This window comes from Protopterus annectens, chromosome 7.part0 (genome assembly GCF_019279795.1).
Source record: "Protopterus annectens isolate FY-2018-M chromosome 7.part0, PAN1.0, whole genome shotgun sequence".
NCBI classification, from domain to species: Eukaryota; Metazoa; Chordata; order Ceratodontiformes; family Protopteridae; genus Protopterus; species Protopterus annectens.
The window spans coordinates 1,020,585,269-1,020,613,170 of NC_056739.1; the positions used below are offsets into that span (position 1 = coordinate 1,020,585,269).

Below are 27,902 nucleotides of genomic sequence, written 5' to 3' on the forward strand. Positions count from 1 at the left end.
TTTGCCTGCAAAATGCAATGACTGACGCTAGAAACTTTGTGAATACCCTGGGTGCAGTAGATAAGCCAAAGGGAAGTGCAGAGAACTGGTAGTGCATGGAGCCTGCTCTGAAGCTTAGGTATTTCCTGCAAGATTCCCTTCTTGGAATGTGCAGGTAAGCTTCCTTTAAGTCTAAGGTTGCCAACCAGGCATCTTTGCCTAGCATAGGAAGCAGCTGTTGAAGTGTTAGCATTATGAATTTTGAGATTACCAAAAAGGTGTTTAGAATAGAGAGGTCCAGGATAGGATGCCAGGAGCTGTCTTTTCTGGGTACCAGGAAAAGTCTTGAGTAAAAACCTTGTCCCTTTTCTTCTGCTGGGACAGGTTGACTAGCCCTGATACTTAGAAGAGAGAGAACCTGCTGCTGAGCCTCTGCCCACTGATTTGGGGGTAGGTCTGGCCAACCGTTTGGGGTTGGTAAGGTGTGGAATTGGAATCTGTATCCTTGGAATCCTATATTTAAAACCCATTTGTCCTGATTTCCCAGTTTACTGCATGCAGGGCGATCTTTCCCCCTAAGGGAGCAGGCAGTTGAGCATGGCTTGGAAGAGTTAAGGTTAAGTCATTGTGACATTTTTGCATAAGGGGAGTCTTACTACTTCCAGCTTTGGAAGTGGGAGCCTCGCACTGCTTAGGCCTGTGTGTACCTTGAGATTGTAGTATAGGTGGTCTGCTGTTCCTGGGTTTGGGCTGAGAAGGACTGGAAGAGACTGGAAAGGACCAATTTCTTAGAAGGCCAATGCCTGCTAAATCTGGGAGGCTGTACTTGCAGGAAATCTTTAACAGTTTGCATAGATTTAGCTTTTTCCTCCATCTTTTTAAGGACTTCTACTTTGTTGCCAAACAGGCGGTCTTGGTTTAAGGGAGCATCCAGTAATTTAGCTTTAACATGATCTGGCAAATTTTGCTCCTTAAGCTAAGCATACCTTCTAAGTACAGACCCAGTGACAGCAGCCCTGCAAGATGCTTCTAAAGAGTCAAAACCACATTGCAAAGTATGTTTACCAACTTGTTCAGCAGAATGCATTAAATCCTGTAATTCTTTATGTTCAGCACAGTCAGGAATCAACATAATTTTCTGTTTAAGACGTCCCATAATATGTTGTTGATGCTTTATATGAAACTGGCAGTTTAAGGCTCTAATGTCCAAAGTAGCAGAAGTGTATACCTTCTTACCCCATCTGTCCAAGGCCCTGGAATCTCTGTCAGAGGGGGTAGGGTTTTTAGCAGTAGTAGCCTTAATGCTTTTGGTCCTTGGGAAATAGTCTCTGGATCTGCAGTAGGACTTTTAAAGAGAAACTTGTGAGAGTCAGGGACTCTTTAATACCGGTCAGGTTTTCTGGGAGCTGGAGGTAAAGAGTCTGGGGCCAGGCTAGATTCCAGGAAGGCATCATCTACAATGTCCAAAACAGGAGGGATAGCTAAAGGCCTGTATTGAGGGAGGAGTAAGAATTCCCTAAGCCTCTTTTTGGAATCAGAGAAATCCTGGCTTTCCCAGCAGAAATGCTCCCTAAGAGAGTGCAAGGTTTCACCAAAAGAAAAAGTTTCTGGAGGGGAAGCAGAGGGAATGGAATCCTATGCATCAGAATCCTCATAGGTAGATAAGGGCAAATCCTGGTAATCAGAAGAAACAGAAATTTCAGAATCCTGATCAGAAGAATCAGAAGGAAAATCAGTTCTAAGTCTCTTAGAGGGGGGGGGGGAGGCTGACTTCCCCTAATTAAAGTAATAAGATCTTCAGCCATTCTTATCATTTGTTTTTTAGGCATATGGGCCTGACCATGCAGTTTGGACGTTTGTTTTCTAGGCGTGGGTCGAGATTTAGGCCTTGAAGAAGATGGTGTCAGTCTGAAATGCAAGTCTGTAGGCCTGAATACACCCTCAGAAGCCGGTGTCTGCACAGCGGCTTCGGACCCATCCAAGGTAGAGACATCCGCAGGTTCCATAGTCGAAGAAGCATCTCATGGCATACCGGACTCCAAAAGGTTCTCAGCAGAGGATTGCAAATCTGAAGTAGCGGGTATCAGGGGCTGCAAAAGCACCTCACTGAGTACCGGCGAACTGGCGACTAGCTTAACGGAAGCATCGTCGGCAGTTTTGGACCTATGCGGTCTGTCTCTGTCTTTATCTTTACGTTTTTTTGGAATATCGGTAGTCGGGTAGCTTACCGAAGCCATTTCTGGATAGTTAAACTGAGTACCAAAATAATATGCTGCAAAAATAGCCTGCCAACGAATAGTTTGGGAGTTGAAAAAGGCACAAAACCAACAGCGAGGAATGTCGTGGTCTGGGCCTAAGCAAGGAATGCAGTACGAATGAAAATCTTTATGAGGTATTTGCTTTCCACAGGTAATACAATTGTTAACTTTTACTGACATCGGTTAAGAGCAAGAAAAAGGATCCCCAATGGGGTACTTAGCTTTTTTTGAGGACTTCGGTTCTGAAAGTCGAAAACGAAAATTTCAGGAGTCGGCCGACCGGCACTTGCGAACTGCATCAGCTTCAGGCACTGCGCGACAAGAAAGACTGTAATGGCGTCAGCTGCATGTTTTATACCCCTGACGACCTGACATCATGGAAGAAGAGACAGCATCTGACGCAGGAATCCAAGATATTGATATTCAGGCCCGCTGAGGGCTACCTGCAAGCAGATAACCCAAATGTAATGACTGCAACAGTGAAACACGAAGAACATCTTTAATTTTCTTCTGGTGAAGCCATTCTTTTGTTGATTTGGATATTTGCTTGGGGTTATTGTCATGCTGAAAAGTGAAATTCCTCTTCATCTTCAGCTTTCTAGCAGATGCCTGAAGGTTTTGGGCCAAAAGTGACTGGTATTTGGAACTGTTCATAATTCCCTCCACCTTGACTAAAGCCCCAGTTCCAGCTGAAGAAAAGCAACCTCAAAGCATGATAGTGCCACCACCATGCTTCACCGTGGGGATGGTGTTCTTTTGGTGATGCAAAATGCTGTTTTTGCACCAAACGTACCTTTTGGAATTGTGGCCAGAAAGCTCAATCTTGGTCTCATCAGACCATAACACATTTTCCCACATTTTTGGAAAACTTGATGTATTGTTTTGCAAATTTTAGCCGGGCCTGGATGTTTTTCCGTGTAAAAAAAGGCTTCCGTCTTGCAACCCAACACCATAGCCCAGACATATGGAGAATACATGCGGTTGCTGTCACATGTAGTACACAACCAGGGGTCTACTTCACGTTGTCGTAAGCTGACAATATCGAGTCTGATATTTGTCGGCTTGACAATATCGAAAGTGAAGAACATCGTGCAAGTAAACGGAAATCTCCGTAAGGGGAGATTTCCGTTTACCTCAATGTAGTGCAGTCTCAGAGTTGGCATATTTAAGTAGGGGGGTGCAGGGGCTTGCCTACTCATTTAGTTTTTTTACGTTACTCGATGTTTTACTTAAATCGATCAATAAAGTTCGACCTTTATTGATTAGATTACGTAAATTTCGATAACGTGATATAGATGCCACAACCAGTACTTGCCTACTGCAGCTCCTTCAGTGCTGCTGTCGGTCTCTTGGCAACCTCCCCGACCAGTTTTCATCTCATGTTTTCATCAATTTTGGAGGGACACCCAGTTCGTCCCAGATTTTTTCCACTTTTTGATGACGGTCTTCACTGTGTTCCATGGTATATCCAATGTTGTGGAAATTTTTTGTACCCTTTTCCTGACTGATGCCTTTCAACAATGAGATCCCTTTGATGCTTTGTAAGTTCTCTGCAAACTATGGCTTTTGCTATAGCAGGCAACTGAGTAAACATCAGGAAAATCCTACTAGGACAGCTGAACTTTATTTGGGGTTAATCGGAGTCCCTAACTGATGACAGGTGTGTACCCAAGAAGACTGAATACTGTAATTAAATCAAAAGGTGGGGTATGCACACTTATGCAACCAGCTTATTGTGCGTTTTTTATTTTTTTTATATTTTTTCCCCTAACAGATGTGTTCGTTTTTCAATTGAATTGTACAGGTTATAAGTCACATTAAAGGTGGGAAAAGTTTTGAAATGATTTATTGTGGTCTCATTTTTTTATATCACAAAAACCTAGCATTTTAACTTAAGGGCGTCCATCCCTACAGTGGAAAACAGCTGACGTGGCTACAGATCTGGTGGAATGCACTTTAACAGATGCAGGTAACTTGTGGTTGTTATGACTGTAAATGAAGGTAACACAATCTCTGATCCATTTTGATACGGTAACTTTTGAGACAGGTTTCTCCAGAGATAAACCGGAAAAGGAAACAAATAACTGGTCCGTATTTTCTAGACTCTCTGGTTCTGTCGAGGTAGAAACGCAATTGTCTGTGAACATCTAGTAAGTGCAAGCAATATTCACCTTTATTGGAGTAGTTGGGAAAGAAAACGGGCAAATCAATTGTCTGATTAATATTAGATTCTGAGACCACCTTAGGAAGAAAGGAAGGATTGGTTCTTAATGAAACCCTATCCTTATGAAAAATCGGGTAAGGGTGTTTCACACACAATGCTTAAATTCCAGAAACTCTCCTGGCAGAAGTAATGGCCACAAGAAAGTTTTCCACGACAAAAATTTGAGATGGCAAGTTACTGCTGGCTCAAAGGGTAGGAGCACCAAAGACTGTAAAACCAGTGTCAAATCTCATGGACCTATAGGAGCCTCGAATGGGGGCTTTAGATGCAATGCAACTTTAAGGAAAACTATCCATAAATGGTGGGAAATTTGAAAATGATCACTGCAGCCATTGTGGAAACTAGAAATGGCCACTAACTGAACTTTAATAGTTGAAGCAGAAGCTCCTTGTTCAAAGAGGAAAGCTAAAAATTCTAGAGCTTTGTCAACAGGAGCCGAAAATGGGTCTAAATCATGTGTGTTGGCCCAGATGAAAATCTCTTCTATTTTCTAAAGTAAAAAGTTTCCTGGTGGAGGGTTTGTGAGAAGTCAGAAAATTTTTTGCACTCAGAAAGCTATATTAATCTGTCTAGCAACTAATGGAATTGGAGAAACCAAGCTGTCAGCTTGAGACTGTGAAGACTGGGATGCACCAGTCCCTCCGGGTGAGACAGCAGGTCTGGTACCGGGTCCAGAATCCATGGATGGAGAGCTGGTAGGATTTTCCTGAGGAGTCTCTGGAGCCCAGATTTACATTAGAGCTTCCCACTCTGCCCAGAGGGGAGCTACCACCACGTGTGTCCTGATAAGGCCCTTGGGACTTCTTAAACCACATCTTCCCACTCCTCTGACTCCTGGAATAGGCTCGCTGAGAAGAAAAACAAATGCCCACAACAAAAAGGGTCTTTCCATCTTTTTCGCACCTGGCCAGTGTGTCTTTGACTATGTGGCCTAACAAGGAAGATCGGTCAAAAGGAGCATTGACTTAGGACTTGAAAGGCTCCGTGAACTCGCACAAATGCATCCAGGCGTGATGCCTTATGGCAACGTCTGAATCCACTGCTCTGGTCTTCCCCTCGGCAAAGCAAGCGATGAGACTCATGGATGAGTTCAATATAGACTAGAAACCTTATCCCACACCTCATCAAAGCCCCAGCAGGGGTATCCAATAACTCCTTGATCAAATTCCTCTGGATTCTAGTAAAGTGTGCCATGAAACTCAAAGACCTCAGGGCGAAGGTTGATGCCCACACCTGCTTTCCAAATCTGTCTATCATCCCAGACTCTCAGTTAGGTGGATGAACAGTGAGAATCTCATTGGCAAGTTCCTTCTTGGTGGCTGCCACCAGCACCATGGCATCTACTGCTAAACCCTTTTATATTGGTGATCTTCAGGTGTTAATAATCTTGCCTGGTCTCAGGGGGAATCGGCTCTATGGAATCAGGGACCTTCCACACCTGCTGCGAGATTAGCTTAATGAGGTCATCAGCAGGTGGGGTCACCCCAGGACGTAGAAGGGTGAGCACTGAAGGCTTGGAAGTATACAGATTCCTCAGAGGACGGATCTTGGGGATTCCAATCACCCCTCTGTTTTAGGATCTCCAGGAGGTCTCCAAAGGACACATCATCAGGAGGTGACCAGGGGAACACTCCCCCTCAACGAAGTCAGTGTCTTCTGTGACAAATTCTTCAGGAGAATCCAAGTGCTTCCTCTTGTATGTCTTCTTTTCTTCTACACAGTGGTAACAGCTTTTTGTAGTGTTGTTCTGATGAAGCCCGTAATGCAGCGGGTGAAAGCGCTTAACTTGTTGGATATTACATTACATTAAATCAATGGTTTTATTATTTTAGAACGGTCAACTGTTTTTTATGGTAGAGCACACTTTTCCAGCTAGTGCCACAGTGAATTATAGTATTTGCAAGGTACCGTGGAATTGGCGTTCTTCACCTTTTGTTGTTTCTTCTATACAGGGGTAACTTGCATATTCAGTGCTCGCTGACCTGATGTGAGAGATGGCGGCAGCTCTGGACCAGAAGGTACAGACATACCACACTCCAATAAAAGAGGGGCCAGCTGACAACCCACAGAGGTTAATGCCCTCTCCATGATTTGGAAGGCAGGCCCCCCAAAGAGGGATGGGAGCCCGAGACAGTGGTCACACCCTGCTGTGAAGGACCACCATCCAAAGCAAGAGCCGAGGAAGAGCACATAACTATCAGGGCTCCAAGAGACAAGGGCGACTCAGAGAAAAAAAGGTAGGAACCGATCCACAGCCCTCGGAACTGACAGCCGAGCTATGGCACTGAGAATCTACTTGTACCGAGGGAACCGAAGATATCCTGGAGTTGAATAGGGACAGCCTGTCGGCACCAGGACAGATGGAACCAGGGGAACCGAAGTGGAGGTAGCTTCCTGAGGAGGTAAGAGGAGGAAAATCCAGAGGAGTCCTGGAAGAAACCCCCCCCCCAACTTCATAGGGGACAGAGGTCTGACAAGTGGCAGGAAGACACCTGGCCGCTGAAAGCTGATCCACTAATCTCACAACGTCTACCTTGGAAAGACTCCTGGAAGACAGGACAGACATCCCCAAAGGGGATTCTGGCCTTTCCAAAAATGGACTGGGAAGATGATTCACAAAGGGGTTTACGGATGGGGAATCTTTGTCCTGGGAACTAAAAACAGCTCTGACTTCCGCACTGAAGGGGTGGGTAGAGTCTGCTGCAGTGCAGATGGTGAAGTCCGTACCGACTGGGAAATTAAGGAGGCCAGTGGAGACACTGGCGCCAAAGCTCTACACGCAGAGACTGTCATCATTTCTGAAGATTCTCATTCTGTCAGTTTTGGAACCTTACTCTTCAGTTCCGAGGCAGATGACGGAACTGAAAATGTGCGTCTCAAACTCCGGTGCTATAAGAGAGCTCAACACCGAAGGACTTCATTTTTTAGCCTGGTCCAATTTAGATGCAGTAGGCTGTAGCTTAAACACGGCTTCTTAAAAAAAAGATTTTAACAGTCTTTTTAATATCAACTCATTTCGTCTTTCTACCAAGGCTCTGGAATGGAAGACCTTCCAGATACAGCAGTCAATGTCTAAATGGGATGCAGCCAAACAATATACACATGAAAGATGCCCATCTGAATTGGGCATCTTTCAACCACTGTCTTGGCATTGCTTGAAGCCTGAAGTGTCCTTTTGCTTTTCCACCATTTTGCGAGGAACAAAAATCGCCAACGAAAAGTCTGACAGACACGCACGCACACACACACGAAAATTCTACCAATGATGGTAGAGAGAATATCAAAAATGGTAGAGAAAGGGAAGAATACCAACAATGGTAATATTAAAAGAGGATTACCTTAAAAGGTAGAGGGAAAGGTTACAAACAATGGCAACGAGATTACCATGAAGGTATGCAAGGTAGAGAAGCAGAATCACTCAAGAAAAGTAAACAGGAAGGAAATTAAACTAACAGCTTAAAGTTAACAGGAATTTTCTTAAATAAAATAAAAGATTTTTAAACTTAGCCGGAGAGCATCGGCTGACATGTTTTGTTATCAGGGTGGCAAACGAGATCCTGGGTAATAGAGAGAGGGGCATTTTGGGCACAATCTTAGCTTGAGAGTTTTTTGGCTGGAGCAAGCTGTGTAACAGCCGAGCCAGTTCCAAGTATCGGAACACAGTCCCATTCATCCAGAATGAATGAAGATTGACATTAGATCAATCGATTTCTATCTTCTCATCTTAAGGGCACCTTTCACTTTAGAAAGTGTATATTTCTGAGCACCCTACTCTACATCATTCCATCCAGTGCTCATTTTATGCTGATTGCAGGACAAAGAATTTGGTATATTACGCGTTCTGTGAATTCTGCTATGCATTTTATATAGGCAAAATGAATGGATGTTTCAAGGAAAGGATCCTGGAGCATTTAAATGATATAAAGAATAGCAAGTTGAGCAATGCTTTAGCCTCACGTTTATGAATCTGGCCAGCAGCATAGATTTAAATTTTTTGTTTTAGAGTTAATTAATTTAGATATTAGAGGTGGAGATGTGAAGAATAAAACTGAATTGAAGGAGCAGGGGTGGATATTAAAGTTGCAATCCTATAAGAAACCAGAGTTGAATGGTGCGGTTTCTCTGAAATCTGCACTTAAGCAGGATCACTTCCTCACTAGGTCTAGCTGTCACCTGATTTTTAATGAGTTTATACTTGTGTAATGTGTTGCAATGGTTTAGGTTTGTTTTGTAGATTTATATATATGTATGTGTGTATATATATATATATATATATATATATATATATATATATATATATATATATATATATATACACACACACACACATATATATATATATATATATATATATATATATATATATACATACACACACACACGTGTGTGTGTGTGTTGGTATATATATATATATATATATATATATATATATATATATATATATATATATATATAAAATATACATACATATATTTTTTTTATGTTTAGGTTTTTTGGGCTGGTTTCATCGTGCAGGATTTTTGTTTCTGGATCTTTAAGAAATGTTTTATACTTGAAATGTCAATCTGTTTGCTTGAATTAACATGATTGGTTCACTGACGTCTGAATCTTAGTTAAAGGATACACCCACCACATTATGCCTGCAGGGATCAGTTAATGTGAATGGATTTACTTGTTTTTAATATGGTTTTACTTTTTCTTTAATAAATTTTATGCATTATGATTTTTATGGCAATGTCAGAAGCGCAGTTCTGTGCTATGAATAGATGGAATGTATTTTTCATCTTTTTGGGTTTTGAACATGTAAGTGAAATTATTATTGGAACAGGAAGTGACTTGGTTTTAATGGCACAGCCAGTGCTGCTACATCCTAATTATGAAATTTTAGGTTAAGTGTTGTTTTGTATGCTATTTAAATGTTTAGTTGGTTTTATGCAAGTAGGTCTGACAAAGCACTCTGTAACTGTGAAAGCGCTCACCTTTGTTTATTAAATAGTGTGCACCTATCTAATCTGCTCTTGATTTATTTTGGGTTGTCTGTAGATGTTTCTTTCCTGCCATGATAGTTGCTGGATTTTCTTTTTGTTACCTTTTGGTTTGTTCAGAGCAACATTTACCCGACGGTCTGTGACTTTTTGTTTTTTTCAACAATCTTTGTGCTCAAGATGAACAACCCCCCAAAAAAATCCTATGTTGCAGATTGAGGGATCTCAATAAAAGACACATCTGACACAGGAAATACATATTCCAGGTTACAGGATTAAGCACAGTTACTGTCACAAAGTTAACAGCAGCCCTAAAAGAGTTGAGATACTTTTAATGACAAATGAACATAAGACTACAGAAATATAATCCTTGATTGTAACTCTTGAATACAAAAATAATGCTTACACTTAATAGAAATGGAACTAATAACTTCATGGTGGCAAGAAACAAATAGGAGAGAGAGAAAAAGAAAAAAATGGGTTAAACTTTCCAACACTGACCTGAAATAAACTTTCATGGATGGGAGTGACCATGAAAAGTACAAAACATTGAAACTGCTGTGAGAAATACTTTAACCTAAAAACAGTACCCTGGGGGCATTTACAATTGCAGTTGAGCATTACCAAGCAAAACGAGATATCTGGAGAGGGTCCCTCTGCAGACAGATATTACTGGTAAAGGGGTGAATTATTTAGCCTGGGAAACTTAATGGCCATCCTGACCTGTGGGTGCAGGAATATGGATAAGCCTATTCCACAACTCATTTATACACCACAGCATTGTTTCTAAACATAAAGCAAAGGGATCCTACCTGACTAAATAAAATAAAGCTTAAAGTAGAAATTCCTGCCTGCCTCTGTTGCATACAGGGATAAAGCCCCGACTACAACCTAAAATCAAAAAATTCAAATAGCAGTTTAGGCACTGGCAGAGCTGTACAGGGGGAGGTAGAAGTTAGTGGCTAACTCTACCTTACATACAGTGTGTGTGCGTGTGTGTGTGTGTGTGTGTGTGTGTGTGTGTGTGTGTGTGTGTGTGTGTGTGTGTGTGTGTGGGGGGGGTCAATAGTCCTGTTGTCTGTTTTTCCACATGCATTCAGAGGACTGCAGGTGATTAAAATACTGTCATTAACTAGGGGCGTGGGCATTGCTTATCAGTCTGGTGATGGTAACTCTCATCAGCATGTTTGTGAGAGTAGCCATGTACAGGGGGGAAGGCACAATAGGCCCTTAGAATGTTGCAGATCTCCACAGTAATCAACAGGTAGAGTTGGGGCCTTAATTAAAAATGCCCTCGCTGTTTACATCACTAGATGTGAACAAAAAGACAAACACAGCCACAGCTATCTGGATGACCATCTCCATTGCTCTCCGCTCTGCTCTGGGGACTCCACAGTGGCGGGTCAGTGGAGTTCTTCAACAACTGGATGGGGAGTTATGAAGAGCAGACGCACATGGAAAAATGACAGGGGGAGAACTAGCAATTCATGAGATGACGAGCACTAATAACATCAACAAAATATTTCAAAGACTTTACTCAGACAAAAAGCCTCACCACGCATCATTTTCTGAAGTACTGACAGACAAAATAGTAGGAACTGTTAAGTTTAATAACAATAAAAATCACTGGTAAGACCGAACAAGGCAATGATAACTTCGCTAACAAATGTTTGAAAACATTCAAATAATATCAGCACAAGTTTCAAGTTTAAATTTCAGTACTGAAGAATACAAACTGATACTTGTACCTTAGAATGCTTTGCCAAAATAAGGAAGAACCAAATAGCAGGAATAAATAATGAAAAATATTCATCCATTACTCTGGAAAATAAATTCATCCTGTTAAATCTCCATAGGAAATCAAAGATGAAGTGCATACAATAAACCTGCTCATGACCTCAAATGTTTAGATGAAGAATTTGAACAACTCTGTCCCTTGCTTCGGAGATGCAGCGGTTGGCACAATCAACCTCAGGGCTAAAGGTCATCAGTGATCACCAAAATCTGGAAGAAATGGACTACATACTCCAGACAAGTAAAACAATGAAGATAAAGATGAAGAAATATCATCTACTCCTTCAAATGAATGGTGATACATGACAGCAAACCAAAAGGAAGGTGTACCTGATGGCATACAGAGTCTAGCAGACTGACTACTCCAGTATGAAGATGTAATTTATAAGAAAAATCTAGGTGAAATGTTTTCTACAAGTACTGAGACACAAATAATTCAGGAAGAGAATTTTACCTTCTAAGACCCTCTTTCTTTTCTTCTCCCAAAAGACAGTTGTCAAGATGTTGATTAATATGCTGCTGTGCAATGCTGACACCACAAACTGGACAATCCACTGCAAGCAAAACAGATTAGTTTATCTTAAAGCAGCGAGGACCACACTACAGTCAAAATTATTACAATCGCTTCCCACTGCAAAACAAATAAAAAAAAAATATATATATATATATATATATATATATATATATATATACTGCATAAGTATAGGCATTTACAATCTCCCTGACGCACAAAAAGAAAGATGAAAACTGAAGGGATTTAACACAAACATCGACATGCATGGTACAGAGAGGAAATACAATAAAGCTTTATGTGAAAAGTGACAGTTGCAGTAAGAAAAACATGCAAAATTTTAACAGAGATGGTGGTGCTTCAAAAATAAATAGTCAATAGCAGATTAGATGACGTCTGCTGAAACTCAAAGTCAGAATAATTTTCCCCATGACTGTCCTGCACCACCTACGGGCCCTTTTGTGTTTCTAGCTCACTAACCTTATACTCATCATCCAATGGAGAAAAGGGTGCCCTTTTGAATTGGGTGGGGAATGTTAATATGCCATCAAATTCTACCAGTGACTATGTTCACTGTGTCAAGATGGGCACTACATGCACACATCTCCCCCCAATACATTCGCCAGCTTAGGAAAACTGTTGCCATTTTCACTATACTTCCGGAAATCCATGCACAGCAGTCATCACTGACTTCTACTAGATAGCAAGGTTACAGGAAACTCAAGCCCAACTCTCCCTCTAAAGAAGGGAAGTTAAACTTATGAAGTCAGTTCAGTCCTCCTCCTTCCTGCTAGTCTCACTCAACTAGCAAATCAAATCAAAGATGCCACTGGGAACTCATTTGTCTGAAACTACCTGTTGCCAATGAGAAAAATGGAGATTCAGACTTTCTGAAAGACAAATGGGGATGCCAGGTTCGGAGGGGGAAACAATGTCTCTTACATGGTCATTCTGACTTATTGGACTGTCACTGTTTTTGGAAATTTCCAAAATTCTTCTTGGAACCCCCTGGTCATTTCTTCTTAAATGTCCATTTACATGAATTTTGTTGAGACTGTATTTTGTTTCTTACCAAAACTGGATTAGGAGTTAGAGAATCTCTTCGAAAATTTGTAAAAGGAGAGCTGAAAAATCACAGATTCCCTGCATCAGTTTACCCCTCTCATCACACTTATTGATCATCTCTGAAGCAGAGGGGCCAAAACCTAAATCTCTATCCAAAGGAGAATTTATAATATCTTTAACATTATCTGGGTGGTTCTGAGAATGCATCCATGGAAACCTTTTTAAAACAGTACTTAGCCCTTGAATAAATATCAGTAGGGTCAATACAATCAGCAGTGATTTCAACAATAGAAGTTATTTATTTAATGCATATTTATCATCACAAGAAGAAACAGACAAAACATTCCTCATACTTTCACAAATAGTCATGACAAACCTTAACACATGAGCCTGACAATTCAAAATTCTGAAAATCAAAGTTGCAGAAGCATACACTTTTTCCCTGCACCTAATAAGAGTAGGATTGGAATTAAGTGTTTATCAGCAGTAGGATTAACTAAAGCTATAGCTACTGGGTCAGGTTTGGGAAGAGTATATTAAAACTTAAAAACTGAGAAACTTAATACATTTTATCTTCCCTTTTTGAAGCTGCTGGCTCAGTGTCAAGAAAATTGCAGGCAGTAATGCACACATCCTCCAAGGCAGACAAGACTGGAGTAACAGATGCAGGTTCTCGAATTTACTTCTGTAATACCTCATAGTAGTTTCTGAGGGACTGTGAAACCTCAGTATCCTCCCACTGAAAACATGGGCACATTCTAGATATAGTCATCGAGAAAGAGAACCCCCCCCCCCCCCACAGGGAGAATCAGAAATTCAACTCTCCTCAGAGTCCAAATCAGAAATCTGAGAAGAAATCCTGTATCTGTCCCTTCATCCTCCTGTCCAGATTCAGAATCTTGAATCTCTTCAACAAAGAACGATTCCTCGTTCCTTTACCAGAAATTACCTTACAAGAAGGATCAATAGCTTGAATTAAACCCTGAGCCACACCAAGTAAACTACTTCTATCCAAGGAAATTTGACGAGGAGTAGATACATGGTTAGTTCTCTGCTTCTTGACAGGAAAATTGGGACCAACAGTTTTATTAGTACCAGCAACAGCTTCCCTATGAACAGGCAAAAAGTACAGTTTTGTACCTACCATAAATGTAGATGTTCGAAGATCCACATTGCTGCAGTCCTAACACTTGGGTAGTCCGCTGTCCCAGTCGGCCCGAATACCAAAGTATAAGGCTGACGTCGGTCAAGGCGCATTTGTCTGACATCAGGACGTCAGGGTACAAATGCGCATGACCGACGTCATATCCTCAGTCTTTTCTTGCCCCAGATGTCAGAAGACCCTAAAAAGATAAGGCCAAAACCAAAAAACACCAAAACAGACCTGTACCTAATATATGTACAATATATACAAATTTACAAAAAATAGAACCTCACCCACACAACCACCCCTAAACACAGAGGGGAAGGAGGGAGGGAGGGAAAATTGGACTGCAGCAATGTGGATCTTCGAACATCTACATTTATGGTAGGTACAAAACTGTACTATGTTCTTCATCTCACATTGCTGCAGTCCTAACACTTGGGTAGAATCCCAAAGCAGAGGTAAGGGAGGATGGCTAAACTATAAAGAAGCAGGAGCTGCCAAAATGCCCTGCAACACAGCAGTGGCAAAACCAGCCCTGGACTTAGAATAGAGAGGAAGGTGGTAATGCTTGGAGAAAGTAAGCACTGAATTCCAAGTAGCTGCCTCCAAAATATCCTTAGTTGCCACCCCCCTTAGAAATGCTGTTGAAGTGGCAGTAGCCCTAGTGGAATGAGGCCTAATCCCAGCTGGAATCTCCTTGCCATGATGGGAGTAACAGAATGCAATGCAAAACCCAATCCACTTAGATATAGTTTGTTTTGACACAGGCTTGCCCTGGGAACTCAAAGCAAAAGAAACAAACAACTGCTGAGACTGCCTAAAATCCCTAGTCCTGCTTAAATAATAACGCAACTGTCTGTGTACATCTAAGGTGTGCAAAATCTTTTCCCCCCTATTTTGGGGATCTGCATAAAAAGTGGGCAAATGAATAGTTTGGTTTAAAGCCACACTAGAAACCACCTTAGGCATAAATGAAGGATTAGTACGTAATGATACCCTATCCTTATGAAAAATCAAAAAAAGGCTCAACCGCCATAAGGGCCTGCAATTCAGAAACCCTTCTTGCAGAAGTAATGGCCAACAAAAAGCAGTCTTCCATGACAAGTATTTCAACTCAGCAGTAGCCATGAGCTCAAAAGGTTGTAGAGTAAGTTTCTCCAACACAAAATTGAGGTCCCAAGCAGGAGTAGGAGCTCTACGTGGGGGTCTTATATTCTTTGCCCTCTAAGAAATTGCTTGAACAAAGGATGAGAAAACAATGGTGGGTCACAATCATAGTGAGCTGAAATTGCTGCAGCATGAATCTTAATGGAAGAGAAAGACAAACCCTTGTCCAATAGCTCAGTAAGATATTGAAGAGCCACACTCAAATTAGGCTCAGAAACATCCAAATCCTTTGCTGCACTCCAAAATAAAAATCTCTTCCATTTTTCTGCATACACTTTACGTGTACTAGGTCTTCTGGCTTCCATAATCACATTCAAAACTTGTTGAGGAAGTTGAGACCTGCTGTGGTTCAAAACAGAATATGCCAGGCTGTTAGATGAAGAGAGTGAAGCTTGACATTGAGTAGATGACCGTCCCTCTGAGACAAAAGGTGTGGAATTAAAGGTAAAGGCCATGGAGGCTTTCTTACCAGATTCCTCAGTAATGGGTACCAGTGTTGTCGAGGCCAATCTGGAGCTATCAAAATCATCCTTGGTTTGTCTTGTCTGACCTTTAGGAGTACCTTTGGGAGGAGAGGCAGAGGTGGAAAGGCATACACATGAAGATTCTCCCAACTGAACGAAAGAGCATCCACTTTCCAAGCTGTGTGATGAAACCTTTTCGTGCAAAACTTTGGCAGCTGGTGGTTTAGTGGAGAAGCGAACAGATCTATGTCTGGAGTTCCCCATGACACTGTCAATTTTTGAAATACATGAAGATCCAGTTTCCACTCGTGGGGATCCATGATTTGCCTGCTTAACACATCTGCTAAGGAGTTCTGTGCTCCTGGCAGAAACCTTGCCTGAAGAGTAAGCTGCAAGCTGAGCGCAGTCTCCCACAAAATCATTGCTTGCCTGCATAGAGGATAAGAATGTGTTCCCCCTTGCTTGTTGATGTACCACATGACAGTTGTGTTGTCTGTTAGAATCAACACCTGCCCTGGAAGAAGTAACTCCTTGAAAGCCATCAATGCAAACTGGACTGCTAACATCTCCTTCATGTTGATATGTAGATGCTGTAGTCTGGCAGGCCACTTGTCTTGTATCCACTTTCCATTCAGATGAGCTCCCAAGCTATGTCTGAGGCATCTGTCGTCAGAATCTGACTCGCCTCTGGCCGGGTCACAGAGAGTCCCTTGTTTAGGTGACATTCCTGAGCCCACCACAAAAATTCCTTTTGAATGCAAGGTATTATTTGAATGACAGTGTCCAGATCCTGGCAGTGCTGTGTCCATACATTTTTGAGATACCATTGTAGCTTCCTCATATGCAGTTTGGCATTGGGAAGCACCAGAATACAAGATGCCATGAACCCTAATGCTTGAAGGACTGTCCTTGCAGTCAGCACGGACTGATGAGATAGGTGATGGAAGTAAAGGGATAGACTCTTTTGTTTGTCCGGGGTTAAAAAGGCCAACTGGGCTGCTGTATTCAGTCTCACACCCAGAAAGCACATGTCTTGAGAGGGTACTAGACTGGACTTTATTTCGTTCACAGAATACCCCAGGCATCTTAGCACTGCTATCACATATTCCAGATGCTGAAGAAGCTCGTCCTTTTCTTGAGCCAGAATCAGACAGTCGTCCAAGTAAGGATAGATTTGTATTCCTTTTAGCCTGAAAAAAGCTACAACTGGAGCCAGAACTTTTGTGAATACTCTGGGCAGTAGATAAGCCAAAGGGCAATGCAGAGAACTGATAATGTGAATTTCCAGCTCGGAAACGCAGATACTTCCTGCAACTGAGTCTGATAGGCACATGAAGGTAAGCCTCCTTGAGATCTAAAGTTACCATCCAGTGATCTTTGCCCAGCAGAGGTAAAAGCTGTTGTAACGTCAACATTTTGAACTTGGGAATGTCCAAATAAGTGTTGAGGATAGACAAATCCAAAATTGGTCTCCACGTGTTCCCCTTTTTTGGTACTAGGAACAGGCGAGAATAAAATCCTAGGCCCCTTTCTGGCACAGGGACCGGCTGAATGGCCCCTATCTGGAGCAACAAATATATTTGCTTGTGAGTCTCTTTTCTTTGTATAGGAGGAATGTCTGGCATGCCTTTGAAAGGAGGCAAGGTATGGAAATAAAACCTGTAACCGTGGTGAACGATATCCAATACCCATCTGTCTTGGGTAATAACACTCCAATTTTCTTTGAAAAGTGCCAGCCTTCCTCCCAAAGGTGCTGCCAGACGAGAAGGCTCTGGCAGCTGAAAAGGCAAGTCATTGGGTCTGCTTACGAAAGGACTGACCCCTGCCCTCACCAGAAGACTGGGCAGGTGAACTGCCTGTTCTAGGCCTAAAAGAACCTTGAGCTCTGCCCCTACCACGTCTAGATCTACCCCTAGACTGAGAATCATAAGAAGGATAAGTCCACCCCTTAGTAGGCCAATTTCTACTAAACTTTGGAGGCTGAACCTGCAAAAAATCTTTAACAGTCTGCATAGACTTAGCCTTGTCCTCCATTTTCTTTAAAACTGCTTCCACAGGCGTACCAAATAACACATCAGATTGTAAAGGAGCATCTAAAATCCTTGCCTTTACATGTTCAGCTAAATTCTGATCCCTCAGCCAGGCGTGCCTGCGAAGAACAGAACCAGTGGCTGCCACCCTCGAAGAGGCCTGTACAGCATCAAAACCACATTGCAAGGAATGCTTACCCACCTGTTCAGAAACATGAACCAAATCCTGCAACTCTTTACACTCAATACCTTCCGCCAGAGCATCTACCTTAGACTTCAATTGTGAAAGGAGATAATTTTGGTATTTTAACATGTGAAACTGGCAATTCAAAGCCCTCATGGCTAAAGTGGAAGAAGTATACACCTTTTTCCCCATCTATCCAAAGCCCTTGCCTCTTTATCAGAAGGAACAGGATTTTTAACAGAAGCCTTAACACCTTTAGGGCCCTGAGAAACAGTTTCTGGGTCTGCCCTAGGACTCTTAAAAGATACTTATGAGCTTCAGGCACCCTATAATACCTGTCCGGTTTAACTGGGGCAGGAGGCAAAGAATCAGGGTTCAGAGAAGCCTCTGCAAAACATCCTCTACCACATCCAGAACAGGAGGTATAGCTAAAGGCCTATGCTGGGGTAGAAACAAAATTCCTAAGCCTTTTCCTAGAATCAGAGAAATCTTGACCTTCCCATTTAAAATGCTCCCTCATGGAATGAAGAGTCTCTGAAAAGAAAAATCCTCAGGAGGAGAAGCCGAAGGTGTAGAGTCATCTACATCAGAATCAGAATAAGGAGGATACTCCTGCAAGTCTTCAGCCGAAGACTCAGAAGCCTCGAACACTGCTCAAAACTCTCAAGCTCAGGTTCCACCCTAGGCCTCTTATCAGGGGGTAAAGAACCTCTAATCATAGTAATCAAATCTTCTGCCATTTTAAGCATATGTTTCTTAGGCAGAGACCCTGAAGAACTAGGGAGACCCCACTGAAGTTAACCCTGGCCGGCCTCTAGAAGGAGCCTTGGAAACAGAAGGGCAGGGCCTAACCACCTTAGGAAGCGAGCGGACAACAGCTACCTGAGCAGCCCCTTCTGCCTGGCCTACCTCCTGAGAGGCCACATCTTGTAACAGTAAAGTCTCTCCTGAGAATCCAAAGGAACTTCTGGTAGAACCACCGGCTCCACCGAGCCCTCTAAAGAACCGGCGTCCGGGACAGGCGGTTCTTCCACCCTAAACTTCGCTGCTTTGTCTTTGCGCTTTTTAGATGAAGCGGGCGTCGGAGCATCCGACGGCATGTTGTAATTACAACGCTTCCCAAAAACTAACCTGGCACAATCTAATCTTCTCTTAATAGTGCGTTTGTTAAATCTAGCACAAGAGCGACAGCCAACAACGTCGTGCTCAGGCCCTAAGCAAGGTATACACAATATATGGTAATCTCTATGAGGTATCTGTTTCCCACAAGAAATACAGTTATTCACTTTTTCTGACATCCGGTTAAATACTGAGGCAAGAAAAACCAAAATATTCTAGCGGGTACTTAGCCAACTTTGATTCGGTCTGAAACTCCGACTTCAGAAAATTTCAGAACGCCAACCTGCACTCGCAATACTGCTTCTGCATAGGACCATGCGGCAAAAAAGACTGAGGATATGACGTCGGTCATGCGCATTTGTACCCTGACGTCCTGATGTCAGACAAATGCGCCTTGACCGACGTCAGCCTTATACTTTGGTATTCGGGCCGACTAGGACAGCGGACTACCCAAGTGTTAGGACTGCAGCAATGTGAGATGAAGAACATCATTCTAACAAAACAGGGAAGCCTTTCCTGTTCCACCACCCAGGACTGAAAAGAGTGGCTCTCCCTTGCCCACTGAGGGGACCCCACCAGCCACAGAGAAAGTTGTTGACCCCCAGTCCATACTGGCTGTAGGTGCTACACCACAGGGATTTGGGATAAAAGATGAGTGGTCTGAGGCACAAAAAATAGCCATAGCAGGATCCCCTACCTCTGGCTGAGGCAAACTGCTAGCCTGCTGTGGTGGCAAAGGCTGTTAACTTTTTTTTGCCTTTTTGTGGTTTGCTGAAGGACTGCCTGCAGGATCGACAGGTTATTCCATGGTCAAGCTAAAAACGGTGCCTCTTTCCCAAGAAAAACAAGAAGCAGGTGCCAGTAAAAAAAAAAAAAAAATTCTTTAAAAAGTCACTTTTCCCCCCTAGACAAATGCTGTAAAAAGCACTTTGAAACACTATGCCACTCCAGGAAAGTAAAATAAAGACAATTTCTTCACAGAAAAAATAGTTTTCTGTTAAAATGTTAAACTGACAGACAAATAAAGAGTACATCTTTTTAAAAGTACAGTCTCGTGACTGCCTACTGAAACACAAACTCGCAGCTTTAAAATAACTTTCCTGAAGAGGAAAGTATAAATAATAAGCAAAAATTATTAAATTGAAGGTTTTTTCCACAAAGGAACTTACCTGCCCAGCAAAGGAACAGCACAAGCCTGCACTCAATCCTTAAAAGCCTCAAGACTGCACTCTTCAGCAGCAGTAAAGCTCCGAAGGTGTTGGCACCCATACTTGTCTTTTAGTCAGTGTCAAACTGCCTGACAGTTTGGGCCAGTGGAAGGTGCCCTGAAGATTTGTAAGTTGGTCAGCTGTTATATCTTTGGCAGGATATAACCCATACAGCTAAGGTGCAGCAGTGATCAATATGATTAACATTGTTCTTAACTCATGCAGTACTCGTCCTATTCTCCTATACAATGTTAAGCATGATTCTGTATTTGCAGCAACAAAATGGGAGTTTTGCACCTACAGCAGTTAATGTCTGGCCATCCACCTTCATATTTTAATGCACTGGGAGACTTCTAGTACAAACAAGAGATGTTACTGAAAAAGGAACCTAAACTAAAGTTGCTTTGGAGTCCTTTATGAATTCAAGTCAATTGCAACTGTTAAGTACTGGCATATGGTAACACCAGATCATGCTATCCCTGTTGACAGAGTGCAAATGGGGTGACCCATGCCAAAAAAGTAGCGCCTTGGGTCCTGACTTTAGTAACCCCCCTCAGGATATGCTGCTGCCACCTGACCTGACTTTCTGGAAATTTATCATGTGGATTAAACAGTTCAAAACCTTTAAGAACAAGTGGCAGATATGAACATGCACTTGACAAATCTGCAGGGGCGGCTCGTCCTATCGGACTGCAGCCCTCCCACCTAGAAAATAACAAAAAAAAAATCTGTAAAACATAAAAACAAAGACTGCCTTTACCAGCAGTCCTGATATGGACATAGAGATAACAAAGGTACCCAGCAATCATTGCTGTGAGGTACCAGGAATCTGTGCGGTGACGACCGCACAGAACAGAGGCGCTTCAGCCGCAGTCAGGACCAATGAGGAGGACTGAGCTGCTCTCGCGGGACATTTTCAGTGCACGGGCTTCGGGCTTGCTTGCTGTTCAGTCACTGGATCAAAGGCTTCGTGGATCGGTCTGTTTGTTCGGTCGCTTGGATCAGTCTGTGGCTTGCTTGCTGTTCGGGTGGTCGCTGGGCTTACTTGGATCAGTCTGTGGCTTGCTGTTCGGTCGGTCAGGTAGGTGAAGGGCTGTGTGTTGGTCGCTGGTGTGTGTGTGTGTCTAAAATGCCCCAGTTATTATATACTGGTGGCTAGAGAGAGCAAATGGTGGTGGGTAGAGATACTCAGGCTTGAACCCTGTACCTTGTATGCAGTGTTAAGGACCTGAATTTCCTACCCACCACCATTTCATATGTGATCTGATCTGTTCCTCATAATATCTGTGGTTTCTAAATACTGCAATGCTTGATATTTGATGGTGCAGTGGTAGCATTGTTGCCTCACAGCTGCAGGTTCTCAGGTCTGATTCTTGGCTGGGGTGCCTTCTGTGTGGGGTCTGCATCTTCTCCCTGTGTTTGTGTGGGTTTGCTTTTGTGTCCTCCCATGTTTCAAAGACATGTCTGCATTATTTCTTCCTGGGCCTCTGCTGAAAATAGTTTTTTTGTTCCTAGTCAGATTGCCCTGATTAACAAATGTTAAATAAAATTGACAGGCATTTGAATTTTAGACTTCAGGTTTCTGAATGCTTAATTCCTTGTATATTTGATGATGCAGTGGTAGTATTGTTGCCTCGCAGCTATAGGTTTTCTGGTTTGATTCTTGGCTGGGGTTCCTTCTGTGTGGAGTCTGCATCTCATCCCTGTGTTTGTGTGGATTTGCTCTGGTGTCCTGCCATTTTACAAAGACGTGTCTGCAGTATTTCTCCCTGGGCCTCTGCTGAAAATTGTTTTTGTTCCGTCAGAAGTAAAATTGACATTGAATTTCAGACTTCATATTCTTCAGAAAATGCATAGTAACACAACCTTTTACACAACCTTTAATTTTAGCAATTTTCTAAGATGAATATTTGAAATGTGTCCTTATTTTTGGGACTGTATTACCCCATTATTGGCTTTGTCAGGTTTTTTTGTGCTAAGGTTGAGAGCTATGGCAAGAACTGAATTCATTGAATATGTTTGAGGGCTGTATTCCCTCATGACTGGGTTTGTCCAGGTGGTTTGTGCTAAGAGGTTAACTGCTATGGTGAGAACTGAATTCATTAAATGATAGCCATTTAAGTTTCAGTCTTCCTCTCTTTCACAAAGCAGCCGATATGGCGTAGTGGTATGTTGCTCTGACTGTTTTTCACAGGGACCTTGGCGGTAAAATGTATGGTGGTAACGCAGCATTTTTCTGTCACAAAGCAGGTGATTTGGCATAGTGGTATGCTGCTCTGACTGTTTTGCACAGGGACATTGGTAGTAAAATGTATGGTGGTAACACAGCATTTTTCTTTCACAAAGCAGCTGATTTGGCATAGTGGTATGTTGTTCTGACTCTTTTGCACACGGACCTTGGCAGTAAAATGTATGGTGGTAACACAGCATTTTATTCTAGCAACTTTCCAAGATTATACAAGCAATGTTTAATGTGTCCCTGGTTTTTGGCCTTTTGACCCACCCCCCCAATAAATTTGGCTTTTTCCAGATTTCTTGTGCTGCGAAGTTGAGATGCAGTTGAGTATTGAATAGATTTTACAAGGAGCTGAGAGCTGCTGGGGAAGAGAAGTTTAGTGCTGCTTATGCTTAGTCAGCTTGCATTGTTAATAGCAAAACAGGTTGTGTACTTGCTTTTGATGCAGAAGGTTGTTGGTTCTACTCCCACAAGGGGTGAATGCTGCCATACTGAAAATTTTAAGATACTAACTATGAGCCTGTTATCAGTTTGCCATCCATTTCCTACTGCAATATTATTAGCTTATCATTTTTAATGTAATATAAGCAATTTATTCCTCAGGGGCATCAGATGCTTTATTTTTCGATGAAACCATAAAATATAAAGGTGTTTGCTAGCAGCAACCTCTTCAATAGTTACAGATTTATTTAATGTGGAATTATTTAGATGACTTTTTTACTTCAGAGATTGTGCATATTTACTGATAATGGTGGACTGCAGAATTGTGCATATTTACTGATAATGGCGGACTGTAGAATTATGCATATTTGCTGATAAAGGTGGACTGTAGAAGTTTGAGTAGACTTATGATGGAAATGTTCTGAACTGGGCAGTTTTGTCATTATTGGTGCATGCATTTTGTTTCATTGTTTACTGGAAAAATGTTCAAAACAATAGGAAGGTGTATCAAAGAGCACATGTATGTTTCATATACAAGGGGCCTAGGATTTGAAAACAGCCCAGAATTAATCTTTATCTGCCACTGGTAAAATGTATTTTCTTTGAATGTGGGTTTCAATGCTGTTTCAATGAATGTGAGTTTCAAGGGCAGAGAAGTTTTAATGCTAAGCTTGTTTAGCAGATGTCTTAGTGTTTGTGCTGTAAAATGCAAAATAAAACTTTCAAATGAAGTCCAAATCATCATAGAAGTAAATCAGTATGCACATTAGTGTTTATGGTAAATGGAGTGAAATAGCCAAGTAATGGATCATTGGAATGGCTGCAGGGGGAGGCTCCATGATTTTGTGAGGGGGAAGGGCGGCAAACCCCAGCTGAACTATACCTCCCAACTGTCCAGATTTTCAAAGAATCAATAGCTTTTTGCTTCTTATTTTTGGTTTGTTCCTCATAAAATTTGTGGTTTTCTGGCAAAATCATTTAGGAATTAAGTCACTAAATAATGACACACAGTTTCAGACTTCATAACCTTCAGAAAAATGCATGCTAAAGTAAGACCTGTTGTTCTATCAACAAGAGCAACTTTTAGTACTGTTTATATGTTCCCCCAATATATTTGGCCTTGTCCAGATTTATTGCATTAACAGGTTGAAAGGTACATGCAAATAAATTGCTTTATAGAATTAGGCATAGCCAAACATTTCAACTGTCCCTGATTTTGGCTCAAAATGTTGCTCTTCCCCTAATAATCCCTCCAGAAAATATCAATTTTGGAAGAAAACATGGAGGGTTTACAATTAAGAAATAACTATAATAATCAGCGTTATACATTACTTTTATTTCAGAAATGCATGTAGATTCTTTTATTTTGTCAGCTACTCAAGTTAACAGTACTAATATTAAAGTGTCCCTTCTTTGACAGGTTCCCAGCTGTATTGTGTGGCTATTTTATATTTTTACATCACATTTTTGGTTCATTTTTCATAAAATTGTGGGGTTTTTTTGGCAAATTAGTGACAAATCATTAAGGATTGAAGTTAAAAAATAATGAGACACATTTGAGTTTCACATTTCATACCATTCAGAAAATTCATACTAATGCAAGACCTATTCTATTATCTTTCTAAGTTTATAAGAGCAATATTTTACAAAATTGTCTCACTTCTTTGTATGGCTTTGTCCAGATTTCTTGCTCTGAGGTTGAGAGTTATGACAAATGTGTCAGGGCCATCACAGTCAGCCAGAGACATTTCAAATTGTGACATACTTGTTGCGCCCCACTCCCCCATGTAGTGACTCGATGTGTCGAAGCAAGGCAAGGAGTAGTTATGCAGTGTAAATGTGCAGAGTACCCCCCCCCCCCCCCATCCAAGGTAGACAAGTACTAGAGTGGCTTTTCATCTGTCCTTGATTTTTGCAGAGTGGTCTGGTTTCGGTCATATTTTTTGTACTGTTGATTTATGCTTATTACTCAAAGTGCCTGTTGCTCTGTGTTTAAGTAGCAATACCTCAATGACCATCATCAGGTAAGCTTGGCTGAGATCGTAAGATGCAAGAAAGCTTTAATAAGCATACTGTTAAAGAATTGCCAACATTGAAAGCCTTTCTGTTGTTGCCATGTAGAGAATACTTAACTAGATAATGTATAGGCCTCGGGTATTGAAATGCATATGATAGTATTTGTAATAAAGGACAGGATTACATTATTGTAAGAAGCTCATTACACTAGGAGACTTCCAGTCATCTCTGCAGGCTTTACCCGTAAACTAAACAGAATGCCAATCGTGTGGTCCATAACCTGTACAGTAATCCTTTTAAGCAATGTATCTTGAGCTTATTTCTTTTGTTTGCTTTTCATTTTTTACTTTGATCATGTTTTCCACATGAAACAAGTAGATAGTTATCAGGCAGCAGGTCTTTTTTTGGATAACCGCGGGGAGGACATGCAGACCCCACAAACAAGGCGCTCCAGCCAAAAATCGAAGAGAACTCTCTTGCTGTGAGGCAACAATGTTATCACTAACCACCGCGGCTTCTAGCCTCTCACCTCAGTGGTTCAGCTAATTTCTCACCAGTGTGCAGCATGAATGGATATCCAGTAAAGGTAGACGTGATTATCAGCAAGAATAGAGGGGGGGGGGATATTCAATTAAAAAAAAAATCTTTCTTGGTGGTGGTGGGGGATACCTTCACTCCAAGCTTTTGATTTTCTTTTTAAAAGCCCTTCCCTGCTTAAAATGGCCTGTCTTTGACATTTTGTAAATCTAACCATGTTTTCTGGTGATTGGAGAATGCTTAATGGATTTCACTGACTTCTCCACTCCCTCTAATTTTTTTTTTAATTATCTCATGAAAAGGCAGCTCAAGCAGAATATTTTGTACCTTGGGGTATCCAATCTGGCAGTGGCTGAATCATTAGACAAGCATGCCTAAAAAGTATTAAACCTGTGGCACCTGACAGATGTAGCGATGGCATCATATACAAAAAATGTCATTCTTTCCCAATCTGGAAGACTCTGGAACAGTTTTAAATTATACACCCTAGGGCATCTTCTGGAAAGTTTTTAACCAAAGCAACTGTCTAAGGAGAGCCCAATGATGCTTCATCTTTCTGGTCTGACAACTCAAAGCCCTTAAGACCAGAGAAAAAGCAGTATAAACCTTGTTATCATACAGTTCAGCATGCCACTTTACTTATCACTAAGTACAGTGTTCAAACCAGCAGCCAGTTTACACTTTTAGCTTTCATCTATGGAAGCCACTGCTGAATCAGCTATAGGAGTCTTGAGGGGGTATTTGCATATATTTGGTACCATGTAAAACCCAAAGGACTGCTTTGGCTGTTGGGGTTTCTAACTTGGGTTCCAAACAACTTCAAAAGCCCTATTAAACCTGACAAACCACCATCTGGCTGAGCTTTTCTATGCGCAAGATGATCAACCACTTTTTACATGATTCGTAAACCTGCTTCATGATTCCAGTCATGAGATCTAGGTTGAGTAGGTTAAATCCTCCATACTCAACTCAGAATTAAAATGGTCAAGGGTAGAGGACTCCCTTTTCTTTTTTTGGGAAGCCATTCAATTGGTAGAGGTCGGGATGGCCTGCAGATGTAATTCAACTCCATGCAGCCACATACTCGTGCAAACCTCATAGCTGGATTCAGCAGGCAGAGAGAGAAGGATTTGTGGAGGGGATGTTGGCTCAAAATCAAGACCTCTATTCCTTAACAATTGGGTTCTCTCTTTCTTCCCAGACTAAAAGGGCTATGATATTTGAGCTTAGATCTGTGTTCTGTGAAAGCACACTGAAAACAGCTGAAGGAAGAGCATTCATTGCAGGCACTTTGTAACTGAAGGTTTCACTTCCATTGATAGAGGCCTGGCTAACAGCAGGTATATCAACCCTCACTGTGTTTTTCTTAAGATTCTAGGACAGGCAAGTTTTACAAGAAGGACTTGACAGTTTCAAGTCAACAAAGCAAAGCTTTCTTGTTAAAAATGGCAAAATGCTTACTGATAATGTCATGGGCCTCCCACAAATAAAACCAACCCTAAATCATAATCCATAGGAAGAAATTGTTTTCTGCAAGCAATGGGATATAATGTACATCAAAATTACCAACACACAAAATTCACAAGCCAACATCACTCCAATCAAATATTTAAACAATAAGCCAATTTAGAGAGTAAACAATAACTCCAAGCTGGGTACTACTGTTCTCTTGAAGACGAGCTTCTGATCAATTGTTTCTTACAGCAAAAGACATCTGAAAATGATGCAGGCTTCTCCACAATTCAACCACACTATATAACTGATGAAGCCTTTTAAAGATGCTATCATGCAGTTACATCCATCCTTAAATCAGAGAAACTGTTGAACTGTTTCAGTGTCAAAAAAAAAATGCCCGAATCTCCTTGTGTTCTGACACTGGAAATATAGAGCATTTATTATAACTGTATTTGCCTTAGTATTGCTACAACTCAAGTGCTCTAGGTTGCACTGCATCTGAATTGTTTGTGTGTTTTAGCTGCTTTTCTCTATATATAGACTTCTCTGTATATATAGACTAGCTACTTATTCAGCTGTATTACTGCCTCTTAAATCATTTTTCAGTTGTGCACTTGCCTTGCTTCATTTAAAAAGTTTTAAATTGCCAATTTCGTAGAGTTTTAATTGCATTTGCTGTTTAGGAATACACACTCAAGTGTGTTAGCCTTTTCTGTGTTTATTTACTGTATTATTGCATTGTTTAGCCTGTTTTAACAAAAAAAAAAAAATACTATCTTGTTTGCTCGTTTCCCACCTTTCCTAGCCAGTCCAGATCCCAGGCTTTGCTTATTTCAGGACTTTATTTTCTGTGTTCAGAGCTACCCAGACCTTGCTGTGGTAAAGGGAAGTCCTACTGCTTACCAGTGGGAGTGGTGAGCATTGTACTGCCTTATCTAACACTAGAGGAGTGGTTTCCAGCTCTGACATTGTAATTTTATTAGCCTTTTTTGGGCCGATTTCTATCCCTTTCAACTTTCTGGCTTAAAAACCCTTGTGTTTGTACATTTTTCGCATCATGCAGCACTGTCCAGGTGCCAGAA

The 27,902-nt window shown here is 41.5% G+C and overlaps 1 protein-coding gene across 1 annotated transcript in view; it reads right to left on the bottom strand.

Moving 5' to 3' along the window:
* The window catches only part of RAD18 (RAD18 E3 ubiquitin protein ligase), a gene marked incomplete in the record, with an annotated part of 1,469,636 nt that overhangs the window by 1,212,347 nt on the left and 229,387 nt on the right, over positions 1-27,902 (bottom strand). The window contains 1 exon segment of the mRNA XM_044077569.1: positions 11,695-11,794. Coding sequence (XP_043933504.1) covers positions 11,695-11,794 — 100 coding nt within the window.